This window comes from Triticum aestivum, chromosome 7B (genome assembly GCF_018294505.1).
Source record: "Triticum aestivum cultivar Chinese Spring chromosome 7B, IWGSC CS RefSeq v2.1, whole genome shotgun sequence".
In the NCBI taxonomy this organism is placed as follows: Eukaryota; Viridiplantae; Streptophyta; class Magnoliopsida; order Poales; family Poaceae; genus Triticum; species Triticum aestivum.
The window spans coordinates 465,398,241-465,414,883 of NC_057813.1; the positions used below are offsets into that span (position 1 = coordinate 465,398,241).

Consider the following 16,643-nt stretch of genomic DNA (forward strand, 5'->3'; position numbering starts at 1 on the left):
TACGATACGATGCTCCAAGCCTGACTTCAGGCTTGTCTGTTTGGGCTTTAGGGTAAGACGGTGCCAAACCTTTGCAACCTAATATCAATGTCTTATCGGAACAATAAGACAAGGAAGTAGATGATCTATTGTATACTACCTAGATACCTGTGTCAATTAATTCTGGACGGATGAAGTAGGAGTACATTGTTCCCCCCAAGAAAAGTATTCCAAGGTTGTTCCCCCCAGCGGCTGAGCACAACCGTTCCTTCCAATGTAAAATCTGAACCTCCGTAACTTATCTTCCATTGAAACAAAACACTGCTACAAAGCCATTCTCTACATAACTGCGAACCAATATTAAATTCACAAAGAGCTATGCGTCACACACAAGCAGATTCCTGGTGCAAGAAAACAACACACTATATTGAGAGGTATTATCAGTATGCCCAAAATCCAACCATGTTGGTAACATGAACAGACAAAACAGTAAGGCAATACAACACACAGCAAAGCTGCATCTCCCTCCGTCTTCGTACAAAAGTCGCGTTCTCACCAAGACCTATATGAGCTGCATCAACAAGCACGCACCACTGCTCCACTTCTATGGGCTACGGGATACAATCCACCGAGAGCCAGAAGCTCGTTCGCAACCTTTATAGCCGGTACGCAAAGCGTACGGGTATTCTTATATCTGATGATAGAACTGTTCTGGCCATTTGGGGAAAGCTCGTTTGAACAAGCTCATGCACACGGTATCATGCTGCTGGACGCTGCTGTTGAATATGCATTTCATGGAACCTGGCGGCAAGAATAGAAAGGGTTCAGGCACAGAAAACCAGATCGAACTGCACCAATACATCGGCTGCGGGATTAGTCAAACATACCATGAGTGCCGACAGTCTCCTTGATCCGGCCGCGTTTGCCATGCTTCGTCCACAGCTCGACAGGCTGCAAAAAACAATGGTGTGTGTTACTAGCAGTGAAGACAAAGTGATGGGATATATCGATACAACACAGAAATACTCGCCTTGAACCATCTGACGTCTTCCGGGTGGTGGAACATGTACCGCACCATTGCTTTGAGTTTCGAGACTCTCTGGGGATACCTGCACAAGTTGTCAAATAAGACAGCGTTGATTAGATGAAACCAAAACAAGAGCCATTCAAGGGGTGAAATACTTTACGCATATCACATTAGATCAAGTGGAAGCATCAGCGGTGCATGTATTCAAAATATGACCAGGAAGAACAACTTCCAAGGCGGAATACTTTTTTTTTCTCACATAATGTGTTGGGACAAGAAAACAGTTTCAGCCAAAACCATTTGTATCTGTGCTCTCCATCTACAACATGTTATTTTGGCTTTATTTATTTTTCATTTCCCTTCTTCCTATCCTGAGTTAAGTGTATGCATCAACTGAGAACGTTTTCATATGATCAATCCTCTATGTCAATTTCATCCTGAACATCCCAAGAAAAATTCCAAGATAGGCAGATCGCAATTGTTCAGTTCAGGTTGAAACAACAAAAAATACAAGATTGCAACCCTAGACAGATTGAGCAGCCAGCATCATCTGATATATCCCCTTTTGAACATTCTAAAGAAATTGAACTTTGAAGAATTACCGAGCTAGGAACTTCGAAGAATTGCCGAGCTAGGCTAGGGCGCTGACAAGCCAGTTTCTGATCATTTTTTGGTCTACTAAAGAATATCATTCTAGATTTTTCCTCAAAGAATGTGTTTGTTTATTCTTCTATAAAGAATAATATTAGTATCTCAGTAAAATTAGTACTAATGCACCTACTTAAGGTCCGCGTAGAACCTACTGTAACAGTTGGTTTAGCTCTATTATTCTATCCTCCAACCAAACAAAATTGCAAGATATGTTCCCATTTCTCCATAGATGGATCCCCTTCTACATATAGCACTAATGGTATAGATAAGAGTAGTTTCAGAAACCAACCGCCCCATATTTTGACTTTGAAAGAAACTAGGTCCACTTAAAAGGCCTTCATCATAGGAGAAAAACTGAAAGATACATCCTGGTTCAAGCCTACGTCAGCCCTCCACCCTCTAACACAGGTGACTATGATGGGAACCAAATTTTGTATGAACACAACTACATATAATTAATTCTAAAAATACAGAAATATAACATTCAACCATCAGTCCTACAAATGAAACTGTGTGGACACAAGTACATATACTGGTAGGAAAACAATGTACAAGTTGCAGGCGTATTTGCCTAGTAAAATATGCTACCAAAGCTTACCCAGTCAAAACAATTTTTTTGAGAATAATCTGGTCAGGATCCACACTTTTCAGTGTACCTACTGCAGCAATGACAGGTTGTTGCCCATCTATGTTCTTCAAAACAATCAGAGGAACGGGTGGAAAGGAAATTGGAGCATAGACGGAGGCAATAGAAAATCGCCCATGATGTAAAAATCTCTCCATCTTATGCTTATTGCAATTGATGTTGTCAGATGAAAATAGTGGCCTAGAAAAGTGTCAAAACAATCAGTAAGATACTTCTCTGGTTATACAGTGCAACGGCATACCTATACAAAAAATGAAAAAAGAAATTCTACTCCCTCCGATCCATATTAATTGTCAGAGGGAGTATATTATTCTCAATGGTATGGCTGAACTTTCATTACCTTGCCGTAAACTGCCGGAATCCAACATTGAAAATAAGAGGTTCCTTACTTCTGATGGGAGCTTCATAGGAGTCATGCTTTTTTATGCTGCAATAAATAGCAAGTGTCAATTAAAGCTCAGTGCAGGGGCATTCTAGCATTATATATCCAGCAAACAAGTACTAGTTTTGAAACCCAAGATAATGCACATAATGTGTACAATAAGACAACAGTCAACACAAAGCTAGTGGAGGTTTACTGGCTTACTATTGTCAAGTTAGTATGAACGTCCTACACAAGACCACTTTAGTAGCCAAGGGAATCCTGAGGAATAACACAATTACTCCCGAACTTACACTAACCAAACATCAAAATTATATTGAATCTTCAATGAGTGCTTTGAATGGAACTGTGTTACAGCCTGTTCACATGTACAGCATGCTAATATTCATATAAGCACGCACTAACAGGATCCATCAATAAAAATTAATACACAACTTAGTATATGCATACTTAAAAAAAACTGGACCACATGAGTTTGTCAAGTAGATGAAAAAATGAATACCTGAAATGAAGAACTGAAATTTTTGACTCATGTTCAAGAAGACCAGAAACAACAACAGGTAATCTTCTTGATGGATGACAAAGTTTGGAGGCAACATCTGTAGGAACATTTTTCACGTGAAGCATAACATATGATCCTATTCGGGCACAATCCTTTGAGCTTTCTTCATCTAGCTCAGCCCTTTTAGCAAGCACATGTTTTTGTGTTCGTGTAAACTTATCGAATGCAAATATTCTTGCATATTCAGGTGGCAAAGATTCCTGAGGTCAACAAAATGGGGAGAAACAACCACGTCACATGAAATACATAAAGTTTATATTAAATTTGCACTAGGCAGTAATAGCAAAATCATACGCACCTTAGGATCCCAGGATGATGTCCTAAATGATTTTAGTCCTCTGTATTTTGCAAAACGTTTTCTTGCCGGGACATCTAAGGGTGTCTCCACCTCATCAGGAAATTCTGAAACATTATATAAGATATGCGTGTCATATTTAGGAATCACATAGTGTGTAGGGCTAGTAACAAACCTGGAGCTAGAAGTCAACCAAACAGGCATCAACTGGAACAATTAATAAGGCTAGAGACTTAAGTTGATTCCAGGGTGACCCCTCCAAGGAGTCATTACATTGACACAATGATTCTAACAAGAATCTTGGTCTTGGCAGTTCCAAGCCCAGGTTCTTTATCCACAATATTTTTTAATGGCCCATTTTTATCTTCAAGTAATTTCCGTAGACACAACTTTTGGGCCAATGGACACGCAAAACCATTTAACTTAGCTTCATATAATGATGACTTTGGGGGCAATGGTCAAGAAACCCAGTTCTGCCACCTAAATTAAAGACAATTGGACCCTCTTCCATCAAACATGTTAGCACACTAGCAACTGTCGTGTACAATAGTGGTGGCAGTTGGCACAGCTATCATCGTCGCGGTTTGAGGGCCACGAGTAAGCGGTGTAGGCCCATGAACAGGGTGGCACAAGGGTTCATTGGTGGTAGTAGCTTGAGGGATCACGGCAATGAAATGTAAATAGTGGCTGCGTGCGTTAACATTGCCCCAAAAGTTATGGTTATAGGCAATTTACTCTCATGTTCCTTCACATAAGAAACCCAAAGCAACCATAACTCTTCAAAATTAATTCATAACACGCCAATAATAGGGTGATAAAAGGAAATAAAATTAGCTTCCTAATTCATGCTGTCATCTGTCATACCAAAGATTAATTTCTGACAACACCAACTCTCCATATTGCAAAATAGCATAGAACATACTTTTGAAACATGTAGTGTCCTCAAAAAGATCTCAAGAATAGAGACTATAATCTGGGTTCTCCAAAACCGAGTTTTGTCAGGTTATTATGAGTTACGACCAGTCTTCACCTAATCTGACTAATTCCTTCATTTTTTTCCCTAATGGAAAACACAATACTTCATGAATTGGCAAGATCAAGAATCAGTTATGTCGTCATGAGTAAACAGTCATCACTTAATTGAAACTTAGAAGCCTTTTGCACCTTTTCTGGGACAGTATTTTTTTTGGGGGGGGGGGGGGGGGATCTACAGTTTGCTACACACTGATTGGCACTGCGAATTAGCTGGAAACGTGTACCAGCAAGCCAATAAATAAAAAACAGGAACCAGGTTTTAGACCCTCCATGTGGTGTGCTTACCAATGTTCAGGATACCGGTAACTGGTACCATATCGGTCGGGTGCTGGGTAGGGATAATAGGCGAATCGGCCGATAAATCAGTTAATCGGTTATTCGGTGACCCACCGAGTAGCGATTAACTTACTGAGATGCCGATTAACTGGCCGATATTTGGAACATTGATGCTTACTAAAAGGGATTTTAAACACTTGAAGGCAGTTGAAAACCCGTACCTTCATCATCAGCATTAGATTCTTTGATTCTCTTGATGTCTTCCTCAATCTGCTCTTTGGTAAGATTTTCATCATCCTGCAAATGCAGAAAGGATACATTTAGTTTGAGGCGTGTACCTAAAAATTGATGAAGGAATCCAAAGAGTAAAACAAGAGAGGACACTAATTTCAAAAGGCCAGCAAGGCACACCTCACAATTTACAGAACAGCACAGAAGAGCAAAGCAGTACTCCAGGACGATAATGTTCCCCCCATACAAACAGTTCATGTAAGATTGCAAAAGGTGGGCCGGAAAACTTTTGTGAATTATTTAAACTTTACTTTGAGCAAATATATAGTATAAAATATCGCGTTGAGTAGGTGTACATTTGAATCCCTCATTTCAAAAGTAATTTTGTACAATAACTCATGTCATTAAAGTTTTACACCTTTAACGACCTATATGCATTCAGACAAATATTAAAATGTTGCCCATATCTAGTCCCAACCGGATCCAGATGGGGTGGGAAATATTAGTCCAGTACAGCGCCACTGGGAACTATAGTTCTCTAGGTAGGAGCACTGGAGTTTTTTCGCTAGATCCTTCTTACGTTATCCTTCTCACCCTCCCTGCGCACATTACGTTTTCTCTATCGCGCAAAACCAGTCACAAACAAAAAAAAACATGGCAAACAAAATGTGGAGGGAGGAAAATAAAAACATAAGCATTCCAAGGGCAAGAGTTGTATTGGCATGCACCGGCTAAGTCAGTAAAAGGCTAGCAAATGGAGCAAGTGCATTAAATAGTGTAATGTCATCAGATCAAGGACAAGAAATAAGGTAACTTACTCCCATCTCAGAACCCCCAATAGTTTCTTGATCAAATTTCTCCGTGAAGTGAGACACTGCATCTATATCTGAACTATCGCTGTCGTGCTCTGAGTGATCTTTCTCATCAATTACCATTCCAGCACCATCTGGATTGTCATTCTCAGAATCATCACCTTCATCATCTGTATCATCAACAATCCAAGCAGCCTGCCAATAGCATTAATATTATTTTTAAATAAAAATATCATGGGCTATATTAAGAGTAAATATTCAATCTTCAATAGCCTTGTGAACCTGGTATTCTGATGTGCCGCGAGGAAGTTTCCTCTTTACAACCTTTCTTTGTTTATTGCTTTCGTAGGCTTCCTCCATCTCAGCTTCTGTTGGCCAAGTCTAATCAAATACAAATAATACTGCACATTAGTACTTACAATTGATTTGCCTAGTTTGACTTTTACTTGAAAAGAAAAACAATGCCATCAACAAATATAAAGAGGAAACTTTTGAATTGACGTAGTATGCACAACAAGGAAAAACAGTGCAGTTCATGAGAATCTGCAGCCTTTGGAAGTGTGAAGTGGATCATATAAAAATCTGACAAATGCTCCCAAAAAAGATGGGCCCAACAGAAACAAATATACCATTAAGTTTGCTATGCTTAAGCATATGCCCTATCTACTGAAACATATGTTGCACCTGCTGAAGGAAAAGACCATTTTTAAGAACACTTCCACTAAAGAATTAGTAGGCCATGTGCCAAGCATCTCATGTATAAAGAAACAATTCATCAAACCAAAAAGGAACACCTCAGTGCCACGTGTGATGAAATTTGGAAGTAATCACTGTCCAACATTAAGCACTAAATTGAAGTTCTGAGAAGGGCAACAATTTATGTTCTTTCACTTTTGCGGTTACAACAACAACAACAACAACAACAACAACAACAAAGCCTTTAGTCCCAAACAAGTTGGGGTTAAAGGCGTTGTTGTTGTTGTTGTTGTTGTAACCGCAAAAGTGAAAGAACACAAATAATGGCTTATTAAATCACTAAGCTAGATCGGGGAAATTATCACCTGCTCTCCTGCAAGAGGATCTGGAATATTTTCAACAAGTAATGGTTCCTGATTCAAGGGGTCTGGAACGAAGGTATCAATAATCTGAAACAGGCAAACAATGAGAAGTTACCGGAGCGTGATCAATAAAAACTGTATGTAAGATGGAAAAAACAAGAACTCATATAGTGGATGATTCTATATCATAATAACGTTTCTTCTTTTGAAAGTAAATTGTAGGGGAGGCCCTGACGGTATGTCGTAATATACATGTAACTGCACTATTCAATTTCTAAAGCTCTGCATTCATCCTATAGTAACAAACCTGAATTTGATTATCATCTGAATCCATTACATCGGAGTTTTTCCTTTCACTAACAGGACATGGATCCTTGAGGATATCAATTTGTCCTAACTGAAAATCACCAGCACCTGACACATGTACCTTTGATGGAGCAGGTGTTAGAACAAGAAGCAGATAAGACTACCAATAAAAATTAAAACAAAGATCACCCACAAGCTGATTCACTGAAAGATTGTGGGCCCGCAGATATCCAGACACAAGCAAGGTGCACAACCCCATACTGTCACCTGGTTTTATACAGGCCTGAAAGAAAGATCTTAAGTCAGCACCATCAACTGTCAAATAAAAAAGGAGGCAGGTGAACGTAAAGTTGCAAGAAGCAAAGACTAGAGTCGGGCGATATTGTACAGGTAGTGAGCTTGAGAGATATTGTGGTATATTTAACTTAACAATACATGTGATAATATTAAAGGCAGATCTAACGAAAAGTATGATTTGCTTTGATATTCAGCCTAATTTGTAACTGAAATACGGGATCGCAACCGTAACTGCAATTCTTAGAGGGCATGGTGGGAGGGTCAAATTAAAACTCCTCTGCACAAAGTATGAGAGTTTCAGTGGTAGGTGAACTCACGGAAGTTGTTTGTGTACAAAATTAGTGAGAATATAGTCAGTTAGTCTAGAACTTACAAGAACAAGCACAAGCATGAGTTCTAATTTTTTTATTGCTAGGACTGCAACTAATTTTTTGGAATCAAAGCCAATGTGACAAATCACAACCTAAGTTTTATCCAAGTGTTTTAACAGTACCATACTTGCACAGAAACAGTATTCTCAAAGAAACATCTAAGATGAGAAACATCAATGCAGTAGGGCAAACGTTTATGTTACAACAAAATAACAGTTAACAACTTTTTGATGAAAGTGGGACGAAGTTCTTACAACCTCCTCAGACATAACATAGGGTCTCTGATTTCTCCAATGTGGTGATGAAAGATGTTGCTCCTTGAAAAGCCGCATGAACTGGAAAATTTCAAAACGGTGATAAATAATCAGAAGGAGCATTAGGACTATAGAATAGAATACATACTTCTCCATTTAAAAACAAACAAAAGAAAATTTACCATATGCAAATCATCCTTAGTTTCTGCTGCATAGAACCTGCAATCTTCAGGCAGCTCTGGAGAAAGGAAAGAAACCGCTGCTTTCTTCAATTCCTGCTTACTTTTGGTATCTGATGGAAGATCCTGATAATATTAAAGAATTAAATTGGTATTCACGAGATAGCGTCTTGAGTGAGAAAAACTTGGTATGGCGAACTTACTCGAATGAAAACAGCTGTACTAGGTAAGCCCACGGCTCGAAGAACAGATAGACATTGTGATCCAAACTCATCAATTGGATTGCCTGAATCGCTGTTGTATAATGAATTTGCTGACACTACGAATGCTAACAAATCAGCAACCTAGGGAGGAAAATACAATTTGCATGTTCGATATTAGAGTAAAGAAATTCCAATAAAACATAATTGTGCCATATTGAGTTTGCTTGAAGAGCATACCTTTGCCAGTTCCATGCATGAGGTGAGGTCCCCATATGGTGCTTGCAGTACCTTAACAAATATCATGAATATAAAACAATGAAATTGACTAACTAAATTCAATAAACAGAAAAAACTAAACACTAAAATTAACGCAGGGACATATATAATGAGAATTGTGTGCAGCCCAGTCATGGCCATACATACAGCAAAATGATGCAAGAATAGCCACAAAATGGAATGGTTGAAAATAAATGTTTGCACTATGTACTGGGCATCTTTAGTACTCTGTTCCTACTGAACTAACCGTGGTTCGAAGTTTATAGGCGGGAGAGGCAACGGTGTTGGAAGTCAGTTTCTCATCTCCTCCTGCTGCAAATGTCAAAAGATCTTCGGCAAGTGGCCCAACATTTGCAGATGAGGAAAGGCCACAAAGAACCTGCGACAGCCAGAGATTAGATTATATCTATTGTGTGACAGCAGGAAACAATAAAAAATGGCCAATAGTGTAGGACAACAAGAGCAAAGATCAAGAATACTAACAATAACACGGGGTGCACTTGAGGAGCCATTAGATGACCGCTTCTCCTTTAGCAAGGCAGCGCGTTTCTGATCACGGATCTGCGTCCCAGTTAAAAATATTTCAGGCAATAGGATAAGAATGGAAAATGGTGATAGTAATGATCAAACTCTTTAAACATCAAATCAATGAAAATCCAACAGAAAACATATCCAACAACATAATAGAATTCATTTGGATGACAGACATGTAGCTTAAAAATAATACAAACTGAACGAGAAGAATGAGCAGATTGAAATGAATTTTGTGAGGCTGTCCCTTTATCTAGCAAGAACAGATAGAGGTTGGAAGAGAAGAAGTACATTAAATTTTGAGCCAAAGCAAATTGTATCAATATAAATATTCTTTACATGGCACGAGCCCCTACTGCTTGTTGGCTGAAGAAACATTCAAGCTCAACCAAAACAATTTATACAAATTGAAGCAATCTAATCGGCAAAATACAGAAGGTTGCAGTTTCACCTTTGCAAAATTAAGCTTATTGTTTGTTAACAGAATTCTAGCTTCAAAATGGTCAAAACAGGACGGAGCTCAATGAAGGCGTACAAATTTAAATGTAGTACATCACATCGGCCTAGTAAGTACTCCCTCGGTCCCAAAATAAGTGTCTTGAGCTTAGTACAAATTTGTACTAGAGGTAGTACAAAGTTGAGACACTTATTTTGGGACGGAGGGAGTACTACAGTAGTACCAACAGCATACAGGATATGAACAAAAAAAAAGTAATCATGCAGGGCCTCAAATTTCGCCAGCCCCATCATCTAACTGAAGATTAACCATCGCAGACATATAGCAGCAGCTAAATTACGAAGGGTGGCAGCTCGCTGAGCTAGAACGTCACCGCTTTGCTGTGCTGGAGGCGCGCCGCACGGGCGCCCTTAACTGCGGCGCGGTGGCTGCCCGCCGGCTTCCCGCTCCTGACCTTGTCTGCGGAAACAGCAGCACCCGGGCAGCCAGTGAGATTTGCAGTTTTACTTGCACGACAGAGGGGAAAAGCGATGTATAAAACGGTAGGGAGCTCCCCCCCAGAGAGGGAGGAGCTAGCTAGGCTGTACCGATCTTGTGCGAGTGGCGGGAGGCCTTGGAGGCGAAGCGCGTCTTGTGCGGCTTGTTGACCTGCGAGCGCGCGCCGGCCATCTCGCCGGCGGCGGCGGGGCAGGTGGTGGGCGCGTTGGGTTTAGGGCTTAGGTAGGTGCTGTGGCGGCGCGCAGGAGAGGTCGAGCTGTCCGTTCGTGCCTGCTGGTTTTGTTTTGCACAAGAGAAGAGTTTGTTGGGCCTCTCGTGGGCCACTTTTTCGGGCGGACACGGAGCTAAAGCCTAAAACAAAGGCCACTCTCCCACCAATCCCCTCGTCACCACTCTCCCACACGGTCAAAGGCCACAAGCTAACCCTAGCCGCCGCCGCACCCCCGCCTCCCATCTCGGCCCGCGCCGCCCCGCCCCTATCCCCTGCATCAACGCCTGCTCGGGTCCCTGCACCAAGATCTGCTCCCCCGTGTCGCCCAAAATCCCCGAGCCCGCATCCACCAATCCACAAAAGGTCCGCCCACAACCTGAGTCCGCCTCCAGCAGATCCACCGCATACCCAGGGGAAGCGGAGTCAGACCTTTGGTGATGGGTCGAGGCAAAAAGGATCCCTGGGCGGCACGCGGATCCGTCGATCCGGCGGAGGAGGAGGCGGCAGCGGTGATGGAGGTTGAAGAGGAGGAGGAAGTCAAGGGAGACGAAGAGGAGGAGTGGAATCACGAGGAGGATGAGGCGGAGGAGGAGGAAGAGGAGTGGGAACAGGAGGAGGAGGCTGATGAGGCCTCGGCGGAGGAGCAGCCGGAGGACCAGCGGTCGCCGCCCAAGCTGGCGGAGGGATACTACGAGATCGAGACCATCCGCCGCCGCCGCCGCCGCCAGAACCAGATACAGTACCTCGTCAAATGGCGTGGGTGGCCGGAGAGCGCCAACACATGGGAGCCTGAAGAAAACCTCAAGGCCTGCTCTGATTTTGTTGAAGCCTTTGAGAAGCGGCAGCAACCAAGGTCCTATGGCAAGCGCAAGCGCAAGCGCAAGATCTCCACTACTCCCGTGGTAAGTCCCAACCCTTCTTCTCAGGGTAGAAGGGGCCGCCCACGGCGTTCAGATCCTCGGTCTCTGTCCCAACGTCCTGTCCCAGAGCGCAAGATATTGCCTCCCAGAGCAAGCAGCAGGAGAGGTACTGATAACACCAACAGGAACTTGGTTGCGGGCTCTGATGCATCAGTGAACGTGGCTCCTCAGCAAATGCTTGGACAAGGTGCTACACAGGAGGGCAGCTCAAATGTGCTTTCGGTTGGCCTGCCGTCTGTTGTGGTTCATCAACAGGATGAGCATCAGCCTGCGAGTGGTGTATCAAAGGTTGATAGTTCAGTACAGGGACCCCCACCTCAGGTTGGCCAGGTGACCGGTGCCAAGAAGCGCAAGCTTGGGTCTGTCAGGAGGTTCAAGCAGGATGAGGCGCAGCAGGAGCAAGGGCAAGTTGTCAATGGCACAAGTGAGAAGCCTGGCAATGAGAAAACTGATTCCGCACAAGGAGAAACGGGTGATAGGACCAAGGGGGTGGACGGTGCTAACCGTTGCATCACTAAGATCATCAAGCCAGTGCGGTATCATGCCACCATGACAGATGACGTGCAGCAGGTTTCCATAACATTCAGAGCACTCAGGTCTGATGGGCAGGAGGTTCTTGTGGATGACAAGGAATTGAAGTCTACAAACCCGTTGGTGCTGATAAACTACTACGAGCAGCACCTGCGTTACAGTCCCACCGCGTGAAAACTGAAAAGGATGCATGGAAGGTATTGGGTTGCCGTAGCATTCTTTAACCTTGTGGAATTTGCAGTGATATAGATTAGCCTGGTTAATGTACTAGTTGTGATGAATGTAGTAGAATGTGTGCCCTTCTAGTTGCAACATATTTTGTTCAATATTTGTATAATCAGGGATTTATCCTATGATGGCGTTTTTTTGGTGCCCAAGTGCATCTGCACCTGACAACGAACATCAAATTCAAAAGAAAAAGAAAAAAAAACTCATCTAAAGATATTCAGCACGGAAGATGGTCGACTGTGCTAGGGGTGACAAATGACATTCAAGAAGGTCTATGCAAAAAAATATTCTCAAAGAAACTTTGAATAAAGGCATTTTGGAAACGTGAATGTGGTTTTTTTTGGAGCTCCTTGATTGTCATTTCATCATGAAATTTTGCATTTCCCTAGCAAACTCCATCATTTTTGGTGTAAAAATTAGATTTTTGAAAAAATGTTTTTTTTATTTACTGTTATAGGGATTTGATCTATTTGGGCTCATCTATGGATTATTTGATTTATCCTATCTAATATTACTTCATTCATTCTAGAATATGATGTGAATTTTCGGGAAAGTTAAACGTTTGTATGTTTGACCAAGATTAAGGAATAAAATATCAAAAATATGCAATACCTAATATATACAATATGAAAATACTTTTCATAATGGATCAAATGATACAAATTTGATACTTGTAGATATTGATATTTTTTTCTTAGAAACTTGGTCAAACATGCACCTGTTTGACTTTTGAAAAGATAAATACACCTTATATTTTGGAATGGTTGGAGTACATGTTGATAAGTTGTTGTAGATTTAAATAAAAAAAGATTTTGCTAAAGCACATCTAGATGTGCCCCTAAGTTTTGGACATCTAAGTCCTTTGTCATTGATTTTACATGGAGATTCATGTGAGTATTTGTTTTTTATCTTTTCTTTTTATATGTGATTGAGTCACTTAGATGTCAATAGTTAGATGTGCCCTTGATAGGCCCTTAAAATAACAGTGCCATCAGTTTTGGGGTTTACGGCCCAAACTGAATGTGTATTTACCTTTTGATTATGGGATTCTAGTGAAATTGTCATGGATGGTGATTTTAATGAACCTGAAATTAGGGGTGATGTCTTTAATTTTACTGAATCTGAAATTAGGGATGATGTATTTATTTCATGTGCTGAATGTGTCCCTGGGCTCCATGGCCTTTCCTTCCTTTTTTTAACAACAGTTCTCAGATTTAATTAGGGATGACCTTATAGCCATGCTTAATAGTTGAAATAAAGAAGAACTAGATCTATTTAAAGAACCAGATGAAGTGTCTACACCTAAGTATAGATCTATTGCTCTTTGTAATTGTAGTTTTAGGGGGGTGTCAAATGTTATTATGGAAAGGTGTATTATGGTAAGTATTCTCTACCCATGAAGTTATTCATGATGTGGTGTATATTGGGCAATGTGGTTTCATCTTTTAAATTAGACTATGGAAGGACATGTGATATAGTTAATAGGATATTTCTTATCTCTATTATCATTTAAAGGGGGCTTTTGCCATAAGTGGGTCTATCTTGTCAAAACTTTTCTTTTGAATGGTTTTGTAGGTATTACCAGTGATTTCTGTGAATCAGGTTGAGGTGTTAGTCAAGGTCACCCCAGTTCCCCTTGACATAATTAAGTTGTTGATGTGTTCACTAGAATGCTCATTAAGGCAACTATTATGGGCAGATTTTTGGCTTTACCAAATAATTCAACCTACTAGTATCATTAGCATGCAATATGCTCATGATACTCTGATTTAAAAAAAATGACTTTGTTAGAAACCTCAAATGGATTCTTGTGTGTTTTGAATAGTTGTATGAGGATTAATTTCCATATATGTGATTTGAGGCCTGTTAACATTGAGGCCCAACCTTCTGCTCAAACCATGCGATACCATGTGATGTAGGAGTATCATGGTGTTCCCCTTCACCATGCTAAACATAGGAAGGGCGGTAGATAAGGTTGTTTCTCAAATGAGTGTCATTATGTTTCTCAAATGGGACATTTCTTTGATTAACTCTCAAAAGGCTCACTGTTTTGGGGATAAGTACCACCTAGCCATCAAATGTCCTACCATTTTAGGCTTGGAAAAATTAGGAAAGAACTTATTGCCCCAAAGAGGTATATTATGGAAAGTATTCTCTACTCATGAAGATATTCATGATGTGGTGCATAGAGGGCAATGTGGTTTCATCTTCAAATTAGATTATGAAAGGGCATGTGACATGGTTAATAGGATATTTCTTGCCTCTATTATCATTCAAAGGGGTCCTTTGCCATAAGTGGGTCAATCTTGTCAAAACATAACTTAGGAATGGTTTTGTAGGTATTACTAGTGATTTCTATGAATCTTGTAGAGGTGTTAGATAAGGTCACCCTATTTCCCCTTGGTACTAAATTTAGTTGTTGAAGTATTCACTAGAATGCTCATTAAGGTAATATGAGCAAATTCTTGGGGGTTTTCAAATAATTTAACCTACTGGTATTAGCATGCAATATGCTCATGATACCCTCTCTAAAAAAAATAAGACGACCATGTTAGAAACCTCAAATGGATTCTTGTGTGTTTTGAACAGTTTGTCTGGTATGAGGATTAATTTCAATAAATGTGATTTGATGCCTATTAACATTGAGGCTCAACCTTTTGCTCAAACCATGTGATACCGTGTGATGTAGGAGTATCTTGGTGTTCCCCTTGACCATGCTAAACATAGGAAGGGGGCCTACAACCAGTAGTTGATAAGACTGTTAAAAGAGTTGTTGAATGGAGAGGGAAGCTCACAGTGGTTGATTGACTTTGTTCCAGTCTTGACTAGCCAGCATTATTGCCTATATGAGTGTCATTAAGTTTTTCAAATGGGTAATTTCTTTGAAGAACTCTCGAATGGCTCACTATTTGGGGGATAAGTACCACCTAGCCATCAAGTACCACGTAGCCAATTGTAATTTGTTATGTATGAGTAAATAATTTGGAGGGTTGGGTATACCTAATCTCTTTGAAGTTAACATTTGCCTTGTAGCCTCTTGGATTAAGAGATGTTGTTTAAATAATAACAAGTTCTAGAAACAAATCATTTGTCAGGAATGCACAACCCAATCTCCTAACCTTTTTGCTTATCCCAGCAATGATATCTCCCCATTTTGGAAAGGAGTTTTGTGAGACACTAAAGATGCCAATATTGGATATCAATGGAGAGTTGGGAATGCTAAGAAGGTTCAACTTTAGGAGGTCAATGGTTGGTTCCGCCAGCTTGGCTACAAATTTTTGGGATCTTTATATGATCCCTAATGAGCATAACCTTACTATTGTTGAAATCTGGGATGGATCACAATTGAAAATCTCTTTCAGGAGATATTTTGGTTAAAATTTATTGAATTAATGGTTTGACCTAACTCATGTTGCCTAACCCATTAACCTCTTTGACGAGAAAGATGTTTTAATCCGGAAACTAAGTTTAAAGGGAATTAGTTAGTTAGTTCCTTATATGCTCTTTTTAGTTTCACATGTATAACTCTGTTAAAATTCCTATTGTTTGAAAGTTATTTGTTCCTCCGAATTCACATCTTTTTGTGGTTGCTAGCTAACAATAAACTGCTCAACTAGAGATAATCTCAACAAGAGACAAAATGTACCTGGCTTCTCTTGCCTTTTCTGCTATGAGCATGAGTCATATATTCACTTGATTTTTGAGTATGTTGTTTCTACTAAGATTTGGAGATACATTTCTTTGCTTACTGGAATGAGATGTAGAGCTAGTGTTGATTGTGTCACATGTTGGTGGATCAGTAATGCTTACCATTAAGTTGAAAATGTTGTCCATGCAACCAATTTGTGGTCTATATGGAGAACCCGCATGATGTATGCTTTAATTCTTCTTACTGATATGGCTTATATGTGATTTTCAGTAAAACATATGTTAAGGAATGGGAACTGGATACCGCAAGCCTGACATCGAGACTCAAAGCCAATAAGCATCAGCTAGTGGACAATGTTGTGAAGCTTATTGTTCTACATCATGTGCAATCCTTTGTTTGGAGTGCTCTACCATTTGGGGGTGTGGACAATGGTGTAAATCTCTATATTTTGGGTGGATCTACTTACCTTTTTTTAGTTACCTGGTTAAACTTGTTTAGATTTCTTAAAACTTTTTTGTCGAGCCTTGTACTCATGTCGTGCTCTGCTTGCTACAAAATGTATGGTCACATGATTTCTTAAAATGGAACCGGGGTAGAAACTCTTGCCCCAAAAAATCATGGGTTTGTGTTCTCTCACTATCTTTGCCAGCATTCAGTTTTCCCATCTCGTCTACGATCAATACCACCGTCGAAATCACTATGACTAACTAAGGGATAGTATCAGTCGCTACTCGAACTTGGTAGATTTGCATTCTAGGTTGGTTTCGAGTTCTCCTTA

At 40.5% G+C, this 16,643-nt stretch overlaps 2 protein-coding genes across 3 annotated transcripts; one reads left to right on the forward strand and one right to left on the reverse strand.

Annotated features, from left to right (window-relative positions):
- Positions 1 to 384: 384 nt before the first annotated feature.
- Positions 385 to 10,698, reverse strand: LOC123156763 (pre-rRNA-processing protein TSR1 homolog). 2 transcript variants are annotated; one of them, XM_044574941.1, is made up of 21 exons: positions 10,416 to 10,698; positions 10,202 to 10,287; positions 9,324 to 9,401; positions 9,088 to 9,219; positions 8,802 to 8,852; positions 8,565 to 8,705; positions 8,365 to 8,487; positions 8,186 to 8,263; positions 7,454 to 7,543; positions 7,262 to 7,381; positions 6,958 to 7,041; positions 6,179 to 6,277; positions 5,903 to 6,091; positions 5,075 to 5,150; positions 3,546 to 3,649; positions 3,188 to 3,447; positions 2,644 to 2,730; positions 2,256 to 2,483; positions 1,010 to 1,088; positions 867 to 930; positions 385 to 780 (listed from the first exon to the last, which is right to left on the reverse strand). In XM_044574941.1, the coding sequence occupies exons 1-21, from the start codon at positions 10,495 to 10,497 to the stop codon at positions 668 to 670; spliced, it is 2,364 nt and encodes a 787-aa protein (XP_044430876.1). In that variant the 5' UTR covers positions 10,498 to 10,698; the 3' UTR covers positions 385 to 667. The 2 variants fall into 2 exon arrangements, with proteins under 2 accessions (XP_044430876.1, XP_044430875.1); XM_044574940.1 differs by having other exon boundaries at positions 8,183 to 8,263.
- A 16-nt stretch (positions 10,699 to 10,714) lies between these two features.
- Positions 10,715 to 16,434, forward strand: LOC123156764 (probable chromo domain-containing protein LHP1). The gene is made up of 2 exons (XM_044574943.1): positions 10,715 to 12,185; positions 16,136 to 16,434. The coding sequence occupies exon 1, from the start codon at positions 10,975 to 10,977 to the stop codon at positions 12,160 to 12,162; it is 1,188 nt and encodes a 395-aa protein (XP_044430878.1). The 5' UTR covers positions 10,715 to 10,974; the 3' UTR covers positions 12,163 to 12,185; positions 16,136 to 16,434.
- The last annotated feature ends 209 nt before the right edge of the window (positions 16,435 to 16,643 follow it).